Consider the following 19,000-nt stretch of genomic DNA (forward strand, 5'->3'; position numbering starts at 1 on the left):
GTTATTCTAAGTTCTGACCTAGAACTTCTTTACACCCTTATGTGAGATTCCTGGCCACTGGAGTAGTGGCTGCACTCCTGTCTACTTACAACTAATGTAGAAAGGTTTTGAAAAAAAACCTCTTCCAATTCCAAGCAGTATGGAGAGTGCTTCCATTGAACACAACTCCATCTACACTCTTTTTGCCACCACGCACTGCTGAGCAGAGACATCAGTGGGCTTGTGTACACCCTTCTATAGTGTGGTAGATTTCATCCATTATGACCAAGCTGTGTATAAACTGATTATAGGTTTCTCTCTTGGAAAATGTTCATTACAGCTTTAAGGACAATATTTGGTCAAATTGCCAAAGTAGCAGGTATGTTGTTACACCTAGGCCTGGTCTACACTGGGGTGGTGGTCGATCTAAGATGCAACTTCAGCTTTGAGAATAGTGTAGCTGAAGTCGACGTATCTTAGATCGAATTAAAATTACTTACTTTGCGTCCTCACGGCACTAGATTGATGGCTGCGGCTCCCGGATCGATGGCTGCGGCTCCCCCATCGACTTTGCTTCCGCCTCTCACGCTGCTGGAGTTCAGCAGTCAACGGGAGGGCGATTGGGGATCGATTTATCACGTTTACACAACATGCAATAAATCGATTCCCGATAAATCAATTGCTACCCGCTGATCCAGCGGGTAGTATAGACGTACCCTTAGTTTGGTGTTCTAACAAAAGGGCTTAGTTTAATGCTATTATACAGCAAGTATGTAGAAGGCATTTCCCATTTATTCATTACTGCCATATCTTTCTGAATTTTTACATTAACAAAATAATTATTAGAAGGAAAGCAAAGTTGGAATGTAAAAAAGAGGCAAAGTAAAAGCAGTTAAACCTTTATGTACGTTGTGCTCAACTGGATAGTAGCACTCCACTATTGTCCATTGAGATCCGTAGAAAGACTCTAGTTGATTTCAGTCATCTTTGGATCAGGCCTAGTATTTGGAGAGTAGAGTGTGGCACATAGTATAAAAACTGAATTTGAAGCAGAAGATGTAATTTTATCCCCAAGGTATTTAACACTAATGTCATGCATTAACGGTGACAAGATAAAGCATATATAATGAAGTGACAAATTGACTTCAGCTGCTACAAATTAACAAATTTCCAATTAGTGCTAAAAACTGCGTACAACTTAATTGTGGAAAAAGCATTTCCTTTCTAGGTGAAGTTATAAGGTCAGCCATCAGCTGTCCTTGTCATAAGCTTCTAGAATGTGCTCTATGTATCTCTAAACCTAAACTGTTTTTGTTTAGATTAATCCTGTAATGCACTAACTTCCAAAATTGTCATGGTAACTTACCAGACCAGGAAAAAGAATCCACTCACTCATCTCCTCTTTTATCATGATTTCTGATAAAGAGAAAATAATGAAATTTCAGTTGCCCATCATAAATTGCAATGGAGTAGACTTTTACTGAGCTAAATTAAAGCAATGTATGTATGTATAGTAGGGCTAATTTGGTACGACTCAGAATAAGAACAGTAGTTATTTATTTGAATGAAAAAATGTGGCTTTTGTACCCAAGAGCAATTAACTCATTATTTTTGCCTAAGCATGATCTTGCTGCAAAACATTGGGGTCAGCTGACAAAAAGAGGGCCTGAACACCTACAACTCCCATTGCCTTTACTGGGAATTATGGATGCTCAGTGTCTCTCAGCATTGGGATCTTCCTGAATTATTAAAATAAATAAAATTGATGGGGGTCTCTAAATCAGTTTTGTCACTTGATTAACAAATGAGAGTTAACATAGTCAGATGCACTGTAACTAGGATTGAAAACTTTTTCGAGAGTTTTTGTTTGTTTGGGGTTTTTTTAGGACTATTTGAAAAATACTAAAAGATTTTTTTTAAATGACCCTATTCATATCCTGTATTTATGTATAATAGCCTTCTAAAAGAATTTTGTATATAAAAAACTCCATAATTTCTAATGCTAATAATTGGGTAGGGCAAAAAAGATAATGCACAAAATTGGGAGGAAAGACAGGTAATGAACAAAAGGAGGAAATGAGATTTAGAGAAGCTTTATAAATTTCTAATCATGGTGAAAATATTAAAGACAAAAAATAGTTCCTGCAACCTGCAGCCAACGGGCCGAACACAGTTCGTCAGGGTAATCCGCTGATGGGCCGCGAGAGAGTGTTTACATTGACCGTCCACACACACGGCTGCCTGCAGCTCCCAGTGGCCACGGTTCGCCGTTACTGGGCAATAGCAGTTGTGGGAAGTGGTGGCCAGCACATGCCTGCAGCCCACACCACTTCCGACAGCTCCCATTGGCCGGGAACAGCGAACTGTGCCCACTGGCAGCTGCAGGCGGCCATGCCTGCAGACAGTCAATGTAAACAGTGTCCTGCAGCCCGCCAGCAGATTACCCTGATGGGCCGCAGGTTCCCCACCACTGCTTTTTGTGGAAATAGATCATATCCAGGGAAAGCTGGTGGAGAGGGCTAATGATACGGTAACAAAGATTAGACTTCTTGAAGTACAATAATCAGTTTCTGTTTCTACTTCAATAGTGAATCTATATAGTAGTCATAGCACAACGAGTACTCTGTCAAACTTGGATAAGATTGTCCATAAAAGCATGTGGGGAAAACCTAACAATTTGTGAAAACTTCAATTAATATTCCTAGAAACTCTACTTTATAAATAGTGTCACATATGTTTCTGAGAAATCCAAAATAACTGGGTTCACCACTGTAACTTTCCACTAACTAGACCTAATTTAAATATTAATGCAGTAACAATGAGCAAGAGCATAGTTCTAGTTTGACTTGACAAGCAGGTTGCAAACTTTTTTGGGGGGACTGAGGGGCCATCAGACTTCGCCACAGTTGTTCATGATGTTGTCATCTTGAGATTATTACTGCAGTGTGCTGTACATAAGAATATACTTGAAGACTGTTAAAGAACTTCAGATATAATAGAATGAGACTGCCCACTTATTGAGCGGTGGTTTGCTCCGGGCGCACGTGTAAATGAGTCCTGGATTTGATTGGATTACAGATGAAGTTCAAAGTGTGGATTTGGCCTGATTTGATTTTGGTCTTGGTTTCCACTCTGGAACTTACTTTTCTTTCCTACATATCCTCCTGACATTGCTTCTGCAAAGTCCAGAATTGTTGACCTGCAAGACTGATGGCAATTTGCTGCCAGGGGACTGCAGCGGAACAGAGGTCCCCTGGTGTAGTCTTGGCACAGGGCCTAGGCATAGGTTATCCCTGACCCCCAACACATCCCCTGCAATCCATATAACTTTTGGGGCTGAGGATGAATAATGTGCAGATAGTTGGGGTCAATTCCTTGTTTCTCTGGGGTTTCCAGTCCTCCTACATAAGAGACTATTTGGGCTAAAGTTCGTATGCCCAACTCTGTGTCCACTGCCATTCTTGTCTGATTAGAGATCCTGGGATTTTGATTGTATGTTGATCGTGAACAGATTCCAACAGTTCCTGTGAACATTAAGATTTTACTCTTTAATAATTCACTATTTTTACGTAATGGTTTCCTTCTGATTATTCTTACTTTTACTGTGGTTCTCAGTCCCATTTTTAAAAGTGATTTAGGCACTCCCTGGGACTAGCACTCATAAGTCACATAGGCACTTTTGAAAATTTTTGCCAAGTGATTGACGGCCATTTAAATTTCAGTCCTAGCTACAGTAACTGCAAATGCTGTTTTACATGTAAATGTCTTATCTTCTTTGGAATTTTACTGAACAATTTGTTTCAGATATTCTAGAATCATAGAAATGTAAGGCTGGCAGGGACCTTGAGAGGATATCTAGTCCAGGGGTCCTCACACAAATATTTTGGGGGCCCTAGAGTGTGGCCACCAGCTCCTGCTGGTGCCTGCTCCAACAATTAAGTATTTTAGGAAAAACTTTAGGGAAAACAAATAAATATCCACATATACCTGTCCAAATCGTTGTGATTTATTTGTGTGTGGTGGTTGGTTGGTTGGTTGTTTTTTTTTTTTGTTTTTTTTTTGAAGACTCAGTAATAACAGCAATGTGCAGTTGCCTCTATTCTTTACTGGATCTAAACAGAATAGAAACACAAATAAGGTGGTTTTTCTTTTTGTTGTTGCTTTTTTTGGTTGCTTATTATTTTTAGATTTGCTAGCTAGTAAGTCTGCTGCTGTGAAAAGTGATACTTTTATGTTAATATTACTTTTCACAGCTTCCTAGCAAGCTATTAAGTCTGTTGTGAAAAGTGATATTAACAACCATACAAATCTAACATTTCACAGCAGATTTACTCAGCCCAGGCAAGCCTGGGGACAAATTAAGCCCCGGATGGGTAGGTGGGTAGGGAAGTATTGGGGGTCGGGGCAATGGTGGAATAGATGGGAGGATGGGGGAGGCAGCAGGTGTCAGGGCCAATGGAAGGGTGAGCCGTTGGCAAGCAACCACTGCCATGGGGCCGGGGTCGGGGGCCGAGCCCAAAATCCCGTGGCCAGTTCCTGAAGCTCCGCAGCTAGATCCAGGGCTGAGCCCAAAGCCCTGTGGCTAGACCCCAGAGCTGAGGCCGAGCCCGAAGCCCTGCAGTCAGGAGACAGAGCCTGCCACCACATGGCTGAAGCCCGAGGACAGAGCAGGCAGCAGAGGCCAGATGAGATGGGGGAGGGGTGGTGAGCCCAGGGTTGGAGCCCACCACCACGTGGGCGAGGGATGGAATCTGAAACCGCACAGATGGAATCTTGGCCTGCAGCAAAGTCCGAGGTCCCTGGCCCAGACAGCGAGTTCCACATCTGGGAAGACCGGGAACTCACCATCTGCCTGCTCCTCCAGAGTTTGTGTCTCCGGGAGAAGGGCAGGGTCCAAAGTCCTGCTGGGAGGCCTGGGGGGAGGGGCCACTGCTCCCCCCCCCACCCTCCAGTCACCATCCAGGAGGCTTTGGCCACAAGAAAAACCCCTGGTGGCCACATGCAGTGGTCATATTTGAGAAATACTCTAGTTCATCCTCTAGCACTGAGGCAGGACCAAGTTAAACCTAAACCATCCTTGACAGATGTTTGCCTAACCTGTTCTTAAATACTTCCAGTACAAAGATTCCACAATCTCCCTTGGAAGCCAGAATTTAACTATCCTTGTAGTGAGAAATTTTTTTCCTAATATCTATCCTAAATCTCCCTTGCTGCAGATAAAGCCCATTACTTCTCCAGATCCACTAAAGATAGGACAAGAACAATTGATCACTGTCCTCTATATCAATGTTTGTCAATGACCAGTCTGTGGACCGGCACTGGTCCCTGAGATTTCCCTGACACAGTTTAGGAAGGCAGTAAGCCAGTGCTTGGTATAAAAATGTTATACAGAGCACTGTTTTTCAACAGCTGTCAACTTATTTGAAGACTGTTATCAGGTTCTCAGTCTTCTTTTCTCAAGTCTAAACATGCTCAGTTATTTTAGCCTTTCCTCATAGGTTAGGTTTTCTAAACCTTTTATCATTTTTGTTGCCCTCCTCTGGGTTCTCTCCAGTTTGTTCACATCTTTCCTGAAGGGTGGTGCCCAGAACAGGACACACTACTCCAGCTGAGGCCTCAGCAGTGCTGAGTAGAGTGAAATAATTACTTCCCATGTCTTAGGTATGACTCTCCTATTCATACACCCCAGAATGATATTAGTCTTCTTCCAGCTGCATCACATTGTTGGCTCCTATTCAATTTGTATGCCACCATAAACCCCAGCTCCTTTTTAGCAGTACTGCTGCTAGTTAATTATTCCCCATTTGTATTTGTGCATTTGATTTTTCCTTCTAAGTGCAGTAATTTGCACACCTCTTTATTGAATTTCATTTTGTTGATTTCATACCAATTCTCTATTTGTTAGGGTCTTTTAAATTCTAATCCCATTCTCCAAAGAGCTAGCAACCCCTCTCATCTTGGTGTCATCTGCAGATTTTATAAACATACTCTCCACACCATTATCCAACTCACAAATGAAAATAGTGAATAGTCCTACCCCCAGGATAGACTCCGGCAAGACCCCACTAGATACATCCTTCCAGTTTGACAGTGAACCATTGAAAACTAGACTTTTGTCAGCAAGTTTCATGGGTGGATTATCTATTGAGTTTCAGAAAATACCTTCTTATTTTAATTTTAAAATTTTCCACTTTTTAACTTCATTGCATGCATATAATTTCACTTCTGTGTGATGAGAGAGACAAATAGGAGCTCCTGATGTCTACCTTCATTGAGACTGATGTTCTTTATGTACCTCAATCCTAGCTTCTCTAATTTTTTTTATCCTTTTCATGCTAAGTAACAGCCATCTTTTGAATCTCTCTTGCTGTGCAAGTCTCTAATCACGTTTTTAGTCACTGCTTCTCACTGGATTTTTTCTGCTGTATCTGGTTGAAAATGAGCCGATCAAACTGTACGTAGCTGTCATAAACAGATAGCTAAGGGTTAATATTTCTTTTACCTGTAAAGGGTTAACAAAGGGAACCAAACACCTGACCAGAGGACCAATCAGGAAACAGGATTTTTTGAAAGCTCAGGGAGGGAAGTTTTTGGGTGTGGGTTCTTTGTTCTGTCTGTGCTCTCTCGGCTCTGAGAGAGGATCTCTCTACCTTCAGATTTTCTAATCTTCTGTTTCCAAGTGTAAGTACAAAGGTGGTAGACCATAGGTTTTTATATTGTTTTTGTATTTACATGTGTATAGTTTGCTGGAATGGTTTAAATTGTATTTCTTTTTTAATAAGGCTGTTTATTCATGTTTTCTTTTAAGCCAGTAACCTTGTATTATTGCCACCTTGATACAGAAAATATTTTTATGTCTTTTTCTTTCTTTTTATAACCTCTTGGATTTTTTCCTAGTTGGAACTCACCAGGGAATTGGTGGGGAGGAAGGAAACAGGGGGGAAGGGAAAATCTCTTGGTGTTAGAGTTGCAAAGCTTGCATTTGCAGGGACTCTGAGTGAGGGTGAAAAAAACTTGATCTCTCTGTTTTGCAATTCAAGGAATTGAAATAGGGTGATCGTCCAGGGCCATCCAGGGAGGGGAAGCCTGGGGAGGAAAAAAAGAGGAGACAAGGGGAGGGGGTTATTTCCCTTTGTTGTAGACTCAGGGCATCTGAGTCTTGGGGTCCCCCAGGGAAGGTTTTGGGGAGACCAGAGTGTGCCAGACACTGGCAATCTGGCTGGTGGCAGCGCTATCAGATCCAAGCTGGTAATTAAGCTTGGAGGTTTCATGCAGGCACCCACATTTTGGACGCTAAGGTTCAAAATTGGGACTTATGCTTATAACAGTAGCATTGAAGGTTAGGATAACTCGTGGAATTTGTTGCTCTTGTTGTTTTCTCCCCCTCTTCCGAAATGGTCTCTGCTGCCTGCTCAATGTATCTTATGGTCTTATTTTCTGATTATCGCTGCATATTGGGAGATGTCACTCAATGAACTACCCATAACAGCACCTAGATCTCTTTCCTGGAAGGTTTCAACCAATTTGTTAAGAGGAGCCATACTGACTTCATGTAACTCTAAAACAAAAAATAGTCTTCACAGTTCTTGGTACATGATGAATATTTCTGTATGTTAAACTGGACGTGAATGAGTAATGCAGAGTTCTGTAGGGTTATTAGTTCCAGTCAGTGCTTGTATTTCATCTCAGCAAATCAAGATAATACTTGAATGTAACCAAGCTCTTATCAAAAAATTAGCTTTTCATAAATCTAAAGATTCCATTTAAAATGTAATCAGCAGTTATGTCAAATTCATCACAGCTCCCAGCTGTGGAAAAATTAATCTACTCAACTATTGTTTTCTTTGCCCTTGTGGTTTCTGTATAAAATGCATTAAATGAAGTGGCAGTTTCTATTAGAACAATCCCAGTGACTGCCTCTGATACCTTTAAAAGATTATATTCAAATCTTTAAATTATATTTACCAAGTTACTAAAATCTATCTACACACACACAAAAAAAAAACCTAGCTCCAATAGAATTGATCTGTTTTCCTATACCTCTATAAATTCTTATCTGTCTTAACAGGTGAAAAACCATTTGAATGTCCAAATTGCCATGAACGTTTTGCTAGAAATAGCACACTCAAATGTCATTTGACAGCCTGCCAATCCGGTGCTGGAGCTAAAAAGGGAAGAAAGAAGCTGTATGAATGTCAGGTATGTAATGGAAGCAACAGGAGGAGAGAGTCTTGGTGGAGGAGAGGGGAAATTTAAACTGTTGGATGCCAAATAATTTTATTTTTAAAACTACTGCAGTTGTTTAGATTAGAGAAGTAAGAAATGTAGGCATTGTTTCTCTTACTGCCAGCACAAGGGTGTGGCTCCCACTGTTTAGTCATAGTGTTTATGTACTGTAGTGGATACCATTGTTAAGACCAAGACAAGTCATCACAATTATTAACCATGGCTCTTTTATTATTAAAGAAAGGAAAAGAAAACATTAAGTAACTCACATGACCGAACAGAAGTGATAAACTAGTTATTTCCATCACAAGGTCTACAGTATGTCTCTCTGTAGAGACCTTTTAACAGAGATTATGTTCTTGAGAGTGAACCACTTCTGGAGGGTGCTTTTTCTCTTGGTAAGTTAAGACTCAAGTATGTTGTTTCCCAGAACTGTTTTAAATCCATTCGCTAGCATATCCTTAGATAGGCAAAATAATTTTATTTCAGGGCTGGCGGATTTTTTGATAAATAACCAGTCCATTCATAATTGGAAAAGTAAGCAATCTTAACTACCATATATACTTGATCATAAGCCGGTTCGTTTTTATAAGCCGACCCCCCCCCCCCCCCCGATGGAAAATGGAAAATTTTTGTAAACCATTCATAAGCCAACCCTATAATTCAGGGGTCAGCAAACTTTGGCTCCTGGGCCATCAGGATAAGCCACTAGCGGGCTGAGATGGTTTGTTTACCTCAAGCCTCCCGGCACACCAGCAGCTTATCCTGATGGGCCAGGACAGCAACTGGTGGGGAAATTTTGGGGGGGAGGAGAAGCTGGGAGTCAGGGGAGTAACCCCAGCGACCAACCCCCAAATGACCCCACCCGTAGCCCAGGACCCCCACACTCTCTCCATCCCTTCCCACCTTATCTGGGGAGGGCCAGGGGAGGATGTCTCTGACCTGGCTGGAGCTGCTCTGGCAAGCTGGGCAGCACAGCTGCAGCCTGCTCTGGTGGGCCAGACTGGGCAGCGCGGCTGCAGCATCTTTCAGCAGGCTGGGCCGGGTGGCATGGCTGCAGTGTGCTCCGGCGGTATGGCTGCAGCCTGCTCTGGGGGGGCGGGGCCAAGCGACACAGCTGCAGCCTGCCAGCCCCGGAGTAGAGCAGTGTGGCCAGAAGAGGAGAGACTGGCCCCGCCTCTTCCCTTCTGGCTCTGCTGCCTCTCCTTGCTCCCCCTGTTGGGGGGAGGGGCTGTGTCCCACCTCTCTCTCTATATATACTCTTTCATAAGCCAACTCCCTTCTCTGGTGCTTCCCTTCTTTACTAAAAAAAAATTCGGCTTATGAATGAGTATATATGGTACATCCTAGGAAATAAACAAAAATATTTAAATTAGTTACTTTGTATAAGCCATTTAAGGAGTTATTTGAAAACAAGCCAATTATGAACATTAATAATCCTAAATCCAATTGAATCCAACTGTTTCGTCTCCTATTCAGGAGTACGTGGTATAAACTTGATTAATGTGAGAAACTACTAGTATTGTAAGTTACAACAGCATTTCAGTATTCCAACAAAGTCATCACAAAAGAGTTTTAAATTAAACCCTTTGACAGTGTCTTAGTTAACTTCCTCTCACCAACCCACATTGAATTCTTGGGGAGCTTTTCCTTGGGTTAGTTTCATCTTTACTCCTGAAGACATTCTGCACCAAAAAATTAAAAATTCTGCCCACAATATTTTAAAATTCTGCAAATTTTGTCAAATAAATGTGGAGGCTTCAGCATGGCATTGGGAAGCATAGGCCACTGTCTGCACAGAGATGGGAGATCACCCTGCATCATTCCCCTGGGATGCCTACTCAGCAGCGAGGCAGCACCCAACCCTGACACAGCGCAAGTACTGGGCCTGCTCCGGAAACACCCCAGGGCCCTGCCCTTCTGTGCCACGTGTACGAGGTGTGGGCAGGCAGGTTCAGCAAGGCAGGATCCAAATGTGGAGGAGCTTAGTGTGCAGAGATCCAGGTGTGGGTTGAGAAGGTTCTGTGTGTAGCAATCTGAGTGCAGGCAGCTCAGTGATATGGGGGAAATCTGGATACACAGGGGCTTGTTGAGGGGTTCTGGATGCAATGGTAATGGGACTCTGCCAGGGGGTCCTAGTGAAGCTGGTTTGGGCTCAGCGAGGGGGGTCTGGGTGTGAGGGGGATGGACCTCGGCAGAGAGTCTTGGTGTGGTGGGCTCAGTGGGATGGTTCCAGATTCAGGGGAAGAGGGGCTTCCTGGGATGGGTATCCAGGTGCAGCTGGTTGGGACTTGTTGGGGTGGGGATCCGGGTCCAGGTGCAGGAGAGTGGGGCTCATCAGGGGGGTTCTAAGTGCGGGGGGGGGGGGGTTTGAGCCTCAGCAGGAGCGTTTGGGTATAAGGGTGGATGGGGGAGCATCTCCCTGTATGGGCACCCTGCAGCTGAGGAGCAATGGGCACAGGAAGCGGGCAGGGGGAGTTTTCAGAACTTCCTGCTGCTGGCGGAGAAATCTAGGGGTGGGTCTGACCCGGCCCCAGATGCCGTGCAGGGGAAGAGGAAGTCCTGTCCTCCCCAGCCCTGCTCGGAATAGTAGCTGAGCCCAGCGCAGGGTAGGAGCCAGCAGCTGGGTCTTCCCCAGTCCTGGCCCCAGCCCCGCAGTGATTTATCTCCCTGCCATCTGCCCTAGACACCCGGAACATGCTGCTGGGGAGGGTTGCATGATTGCTCTTGTGGCTTCCCTTTGCTTCCCCAACAGAAAGTCATTTTTCTGTGGGGAAGCAAATAAATCAGCAGGGGACATAAATTCTGCACATGCGCAGTGGTGCAGAATTCCTCCAGGAGTATGTCTTCAATCTTCTCTGTTTTTCTTATCTGTGGGTGGTAGCTAGCTTGTGGAGTATGGTGCTGTGCTTGAGTAGGGTAACCGGGGAGCAGGGGTGAGGGCAGCTCACTTCTGAGTGTTTGGAGCACTTTGGAGTGCTCTTCTTCCTATTTCTACAAAATTATAGTAGAAAACTCCTCTTTGGGTCTTGTTTAGATTCAGGGTTGGTTGCTGTCACCCTTTGATTAGCTTGATGCATTCATTAATGGCTTAGGTGGCACATTCAGCTCCTGAATATGCTTGTGCACTGCCATAAATTAATTCCCTAATATAAAAATTCTATACTTAAATGGTTTCTTACATTAGCAATGAATTTAGCATCACATAACCTTGCTTTATTCTATATAAAACATCTTACTATTCTACTCCTGGTGGAATTCTGTGCCAAAAAAATTAAATTCTGTGCACAATATTTTAAAATTCTGCATATTTTATTTGTCAAAATAATACAATGTAATCGTGCCAGTTTCAATTATTTTTGGTCATTTCAAAGTATCTGTGAGCAAGTATGTCTGCAACAATACAGACAACAACAAAAATTCAGGAAATGTTTTTTGACAAATAGATTCCTTACTAGCCATATGAACTCTGAGTAATAATTTATTTAAACTACAATACAGAGCCAGGTTTCCCACACCCCTCAGAAGCAGTGCAAAGGTTTGGGGGAGTCAAGGGTAATGGAGGGAAGTAAATTGCTGGGAAGGAGCCTTGGTGTGAACTTGGAGGGCTGTTGGGTATGGATGGGAAAAGTATGGAATGGGTGTTTTGGGGGGATGGGGAGAGATTTAGGGAGCTTCCCCTATGCAGACCCTGGCTGACCGCTAACCTCTCCCATTCAGTCAGGCACATCTGCTCCATCCTCATGTGTCTCTGTGCCCTCACCCAGCCACTCCCCTGTCTCTATGTAGCTCTGTACCCCTCCCCCCTCACCATGTGTCTGTGCCCTCACCCAGCCCCCCATCCCTATGTGTCCCTGTACCCTTCCCCCAAGCCCATGTGTCTCTGTGCCCTCACCCAGCCACTCCCCCATCCCTATGTAGCTCTGCCCCACCTCCACCTGTCCCCACATCTCCCTCCTCCCGTGGCCCTTTGCCTCCGCTCTCATTCAGCCCCTGCCTGCGTCTGTCCTCCCCCACTAGCCCTTTTCCTGACCTGGCCTGACAAGCGCTGCAAAGGTAGCTCGCTCTCTTCCCTCGCTGGCGCTGCAACTTTGTTCTATCCCCACAGCACCCTCTGGTGGGCAAAAGGTGGAACTGCAGCAACATTCTGGCAGAAGCTTTTTTCTGTGCAAAAAATTAGAAATCTGCAGGGCTCATTAAATGTGCGCACGCACAGTGGCGCAGATTTCCCCCAGGAGTACTATTCATATAACAATGATATCAGGCAGTTATGTATGAAAACTTTCATTTAAATAAAAAAGATGCTTTCATCTTTTTAAGTGGAATGATGAGTTGGAAGTATTCAGTATTTTCTGTAAAACACTTCCTACTATACATGTTCTCCAGGTTTAAAGAGTGGAGAATTCAGTGCGTTTACAAAAGAAATCAGTTTCAGTAAGTTTGAGGTGAGTTTAAACTCAGGTTTTTCTTAGAAAAAAGAGGTGGGGATTGCTGGTATGGGCTCATTTTACAACCTAGATTTATGGCTCTTAATAACACACTTTACATTCCTTTTTACAATTAGGTTTCTTCCTAAAAGTGTTTTTGAGGTTTGTCTGCTTGATGTTTGCTTGTCCTTAAGAGAGAGAAGCAGAAACCTTCTTCTGGAATTTCTTTGATTAAGTTTAGGTTTAACATTTGGTAATATGCCTACCTAAATGTATGCATTTGTTGTATTTCCAATCATCCTGGCTGTAACATTCTAGTAGCTATAGTTTAATCTTCAGTAAATGTGCAAACCAACTTTGTAACAACCTAATACAAATAAGTTTTATAATTTTTTATTAATATTTTTGCATCAACATTGAGTTCTCTTCCCCCCAATCCAAAAATGGTCACCTGGTTCGTGAGTTGACTGAGCTCAGAAGGTGGGGAAGGAAATGAGAGAGGGGTAGTATATCTCAAAGAAGTACTGCAAATAATATGGATACAGGTGTCATGTTCAGAGTTCTGTCATGATATTCAGACAAGAAATGTCTAGATCCATAATAGTGTCGTTTTAAAACAAGAGTACTAATAAGGATCTTCATAAACATTTATTAATCATCACAACTCTCCTGAGAGGTAGGCTAAGCATTATCCTTTTACTGAAGAAGAAGCAAAGGGAACCAGGCCCTCTCCAGTTAAGCACATGCCTCACTAAGTACTCGTAGAGTCCTGTTTAAACTCATGAGATATTACTGAACTTTTGTTGCTGTCCTCTTTAAACGTGCAGTTTACTTATTCTTTGTTTACTAAGTCTTACCTATGTCACATAAACTTACAATAACCTCATATGCTATGTATGTAGCATAGGTAAAAATGCTGTCATATATGCTCAAGGGTCTTAGCTACCCATCTGTATTACATATGAAAAAAACATGATAAAGCACTCAAAAATTAGGAAATGCCAGCATTAAGGTTGCCTATGCTATCTTAATTGACGCCATCTGCATTATGATGGTCTTGAATTACATGGTCACATCATTTTTCCATAGGACCCCTGCCTCGTTCAGGGCATAAAATGATTGCTGCTCGTTTCATGAGAAGCTGTTCAATATTTAGTCTTCTTGTTATCAGTGTGTGATACTAGGCCTTATTTGCTGCACACTATTCAAACAAACCCTACTCTGAATATGGAATTAATACATTTCTTCATGGGGTTTTCTGCAGTGTTCACTACAGTATCTGAGTGCTTCCCAAATATGAATCTATTACATCACCCCTGTGAGGTGAGGGGTTGTATTATCCCTGTTTTACAGATGGGGAGCTGAGGCAAAGAAATAAAGGCCTAAAATATCATATCCATTAATTTTGGATGCTCAATATGAGACTAGGAGGATCTCGCTTTTCAGAGTATTTTAGTGTTATACAGCACTTTACATGTTCAAAGCACAGCTCCCACTGACTTCAGTTGTAGTTCTGTGTGCTCAGCACTTCTGCAATCAATCTCCAGGATATCAAGCTGGGCACCCAGAAAATGAGGAACACAGTGACCACTCGTGAATAGTCTGGTTTAAGTGGCATGACCAGCATTTCATAAAACTCTGGTGTAGTCAGGGATAGGATCCAGTTCACAAAGGCAACATTAAACTGCCTTACCCATAAGACCATCTTTTCTTTTACTGCAACTCCTGTCTCATTCCGTATACACCTTCCAGCTTCTGTAACAAATAAGCTAGAGAGGTCCTACACACAACATTCTCCTACACTATACAACCCTGATTCATCCCCAAACCAAGTCCATCCTTTGCATTAAATGAGGTTGGAGTCCTGTTGTAAAAATAGTATGTGATGTAATTAAAGACCATGTCATAATACATTTGAACAAAGGAGCTGAATTAAGATTGCTTGGGTGATCTTAATTGTGGCATTTCTTAACTTTTGAGTACTTGACTTTTTTGAATAGTCAATTGCTTGACCACTCTTTAGTTTGTTATTAAATATATTCAAGAGACCAAATAACCAATATCAGTCAGGTTTATTGCTAATAGTTAATCAGAGTCTAGTCAGGAAAAAGTTTCTGTACAATGCCAGTCTCCAGGAAGCTATCTTGTGCAGCATTGTTATATTCATCTTGCACAGAAAGTGTGCTCCCAGTGTTACACTCCTAAAGCTATCTTTTTATACCCTACATGGTTACAAGTAAAAGGTACTGTGTACGTCAATGTTGAGCAACCTGCAGGCCGCATGCAGCCCATCAGGGTAAGCTGCTTGCAGGCCATCAGGCATTTTGCTGACATTGACCGTCCACAGGCACAGGCCTCTTCAGCTTCCAGTGACCATGGTTCGCTGTTCCTGGCCAATGGGAGCTGCGGGAACTGGTGGGCCACAGGGACATGCTGGCTGCCGCTTCCCGCAGCTCCTATTGGCTGAGAACGGCAAGCCGTGGCCACTGGGAGCTGTGGGGGGGCCGTGCCTGTGGACAGTCAACATCAGCAAAACGTCTCGCAGTCCGCAATCAGCTTAACCTGATGAGTCGCAGGTTGCCCACCACTGATGTACATCATCTGAAATGAGATTTAACCAATCAACTTTCAACCAAGTTTTTTCTGATACTGTGGTCTGCCTCTTAGTTCTTTGTTCTAAACATAGGCATTCCAAGTATCAATGGGCATGATAGCACCTCCTAGGTTTGTACTAGGGTAGAACAATCACATGTCTTGTCCTCTTCCATTGGGGCATTCCAGTAGTGGCCTGTGAGAATATGTCCTCCTCCTGACAACTTTCCTATCTACTTAAGCCAAAGCTTAGTTCAGCTAATACAAGGTGTTATGGGATAATTTAGGCTATATAATTGTTATACAATCTGTGCTTAATGTTATTTGTGCTTAATGAATGTTAATTGTATAAGTGCAGATATAATACACATTCATAATATGACATACATGTGTATGCTAACCAGCATATATTGGTCAACACTTTACAATATTCTTTTAGCATAGTTTTTGTGTATATTTTCCTGTTTTGTAAACTAACTGAAAAAAACAAAAAATCCACTATATAGCATCAGTTGACACTCGAATGATTCATCAGTAGAGTTTGAAACCTTTAGATTTACTGCACAGACCTCTGCCTCTTGAAGAAATGGAATAACTGATAGCAGAAGTAGTAGGTTGTCATCCTGTCATATAGACCAGCATGAGATAGGAATGGGCCACTTTGCCAGTGTGTTTCACAGATATTTGCTGATAGCAGGGGAATGGTGAGACTCAAGAATCTTGAATTTCTTTCCAGGCTCTGGAGGGGAGTATGTTCTGACATGCACAGATTCTTGTGCCTGTTCCCCTCCCCAAACGTGACATCTTTTCCATCTCTTCCTCACTTCTGGCTCCTGTCTCATTCTCTTTCCCTACCTAGTACCAGTCTCTGCCTCTTGGACTTATCCTCCTAGTTTCCTTGCTCGTCCAGTCCCAGCTGAGAGGATAGAGCATGCTCAGACGCCCTGGTGATGGTGCATGTGCAATCTGGTCAGTTTTAGCCGCTGTGAGAGGCTTGCATGTGCTCAGTGAGGATAGAATCTTCTTTGATTTTAGCCATTAAAATGAAGCCTCTACTGACCATTGGTGAACTGTGACTTTTTCCCCCACTCTTACAACTTGGCCAAATTTGGGCAGATTTTCATGAGGATGACAAAAGGCACATCTTGGACACACAAGCCACCCCCTGCCAAATTTCAGGTCCCTGCTCCAAAGCCTGGGGTGATAGAACTTCACAAAGAAAAAGTCATTAGAATTTTTAAACCTGGACAAACGATGTACTATTCCCTAGCTGGATTCTTGGAAACAGCTGAACCACTTTGGCTGAAATTTTCCAAAAAAGTCAACCAGCGACAGCGGCCCGCCATGGAAAATTTCAACCCAAATGGCTAAAGTTTGGCAAAGTTATGAGCAACTGAAAACAGGATCTTATGATGCAAAGCATTGGACAACCGTAATAACGCTGCCAGCCCTGCCTGTAATATCATTTTAGAAAAAGTGCAACATGCTCGGTCTATCTGTTTGATAACTTTCTCACATAACATTTGTACGTATCATTTCTTCATGCAGTATTATAAACCAGATAGCCAGAGCTCTAACATAAGATCTTTAAAGGGGGAGGTGGGATTCAATATCAGAATTGTATATTTTTGTTAAACTGGGGAACATTAAAAACGCAGCACCAATCCGTAATGCCATGGTTGTCTGCATCTTTATGTATATGCACAAGGCCAGAACTAGAGAGGCACTGTCAACTTGAAATATAACCCCGAGTTCTGCTGGTTTTTAACAACCTGGATTTTTTTGGCTGATGTCCATGTAACTTGTTCAATCATAGTAGCAAGAAACTACATGGTAACAGTCCTTAAGCTTGATCCAGAATATACAATGTACTTTGCTTTATCAGGTTTTTGTTAGCATTATTTAACATATTACATCTTGTTGTTTCAGGTATGTAATAGTGTATTTAACAGCTGGGATCAATTTAAAGATCACTTGGTAATACACACAGGTGACAAACCCAACCATTGTACCTTATGTGATTTGTGGTTCATGCAAGGCAGCGAACTGAGACGGCATCTCAGAGACATTCATAACATTTCAGAACGAATAGTGACAGAGGAGGTTCTTCCAGTGGAAGCCTTGGAAACTGAACCAGTGACATCAATGACTATTATAGAACAAGTGGAGCAAGTCCATGTACTACCAGTAATTCAGGTACAAGTGGATCCAGCACAAGTAACTGTGGAACAGATCCATCCAGATCTGATTCAAGATAATCACATGAAAAGCGAACAGATGGACAATCTACAAGAACAGGTACAGATCAGTTATGTAGAAGTGGAACACATTCAGACTGAACAAGGTGCTGATGTACAGATGGAAGAGCTACATGTTGAACATGTAAATCAGATACAAATGGAAGAGGTACAGGCAGAACTTATAGATGAAACAGATCTAGAACAAGTGGAGTCTGAAAACATTGATCAGGGAGAGTTGGAGAGCGAAACTGGTGAAATAGGTGATGTGGAGACAGTTAAAGAAGATCATGAACAAGCTGAAGATTTAAAAACTCAACGAATAGTGGACACACAAGATGAGCAAGTGGATGATTAGGACAAATGACTGTACTGTGCAGGTTTAAGGATGAAATACCAAATTATTTTTGTTAATTTCTACATTGATTTTTGTACCAACAGTGGTCGGCTCTCCAGCTCTCCATCGCTGTCCTTAGGAAACCAGAAGGTGGACCAAATGTAGGATATTTCATATACAATTAAAATCATCCTATTGTACTTTAAAAAGAACTTTTTCCCTTTTCATGTAATGCCACGAGAGCAAAAACTATCCCAGAGATTGGCAGCTTTATGAGAAGTGTAATAGTCTGTTGAATAGACTGTCATTTGCCCCATATGCATGCAGTTGTTGTCAGTGAGAGACTTCACCCCTCCCATTTACAAGCCCTTGATAATATACTTGCAGAGGAAGAGAGTGTGTGTGTGTGTGTGTGTGTGTGTGTGTGTGTGTGTGTGTGTGTGTGTGTGTGTGTGTGTGTGTGTGTGTGTGTGTGTGTGAGAGAGAGAGATGGCAAAATGCTAGAATATGGGGATTCTAATGTATGCATGGATATTTAAGGACAGATGATTGACCCACTTAGAAAACACACAGATGTTTGTCATCCAGCAGCAATAGCAGCAATTCTCAATATACTTTTTTCTAATATCAACAGCCTTCTTTCAGTCCAGTTTGAAAATGCCAGACTGATGGTAACAAGTGTTGTCACTAAAGTTCTTGGAATGCAAAAAGTCTTGTGCCTTTTCAGAATTGACTAAACTTCCACAAAGCTCCTAGAATGTTTGAGAAGCTAGACAGTAAAAGGCAATGTAGATAATGCTATAGTGCTTTATATTTTTCTTATAATTGTCAGCTACCAGCTCTTGCTTTAAATTTAGATGGGGGTAGAATGGAGCAAATTACACATTGTGACGATTGTTGAAAGGGCCATTTACAATAGGAAAAAATCAGCTGAATCCATGGTAAATGGAGCGGCTGAAAGATTGTACCATCTTACCACTTCAGATTAAAAATGAATGCATTTAAAAACAGAGAAAATGTGTGTATGATATATCAGGTTCCTGTTTTGAAATGAAATTTTCTCTGACACTTGACATAAAGATCTTGTGCTAAAAAAAGAATTTAAAGCCATAGGTATGAGTGCTAAACTGTGGATTTAAAAGTAGGAGTGTAAATATTTTAATCAGTATTATTGAACAATAAAACAATACCAACCATGAAAA

The 19,000-nt window shown here is 42.2% G+C and overlaps 1 protein-coding gene across 4 annotated transcripts in view; it reads left to right on the forward strand.

Annotated features, from left to right (window-relative positions):
* Positions 1-19,000, forward strand: part of ZNF131 (zinc finger protein 131) — a 38,568-nt gene extending 19,568 nt beyond the window's left edge. For all 4 annotated transcript variants that reach the window (XM_032780809.2, XM_075066931.1, XM_032780810.2 and 1 more), the window contains 2 exons: positions 8,048-8,178; positions 17,154-19,000. In XM_032780809.2, coding sequence (XP_032636700.1) covers positions 8,048-8,178; positions 17,154-17,819 — 797 coding nt within the window. In that variant the 3' untranslated portion in view covers positions 17,820-19,000. The remainder of the gene's footprint in view (positions 1-8,047; positions 8,179-17,153) is intronic.

Source organism: Chelonoidis abingdonii, chromosome 6 (assembly GCF_003597395.2).
Source record: "Chelonoidis abingdonii isolate Lonesome George chromosome 6, CheloAbing_2.0, whole genome shotgun sequence".
NCBI lineage: Eukaryota > Metazoa > Chordata > Testudines > Testudinidae > Chelonoidis > Chelonoidis abingdonii.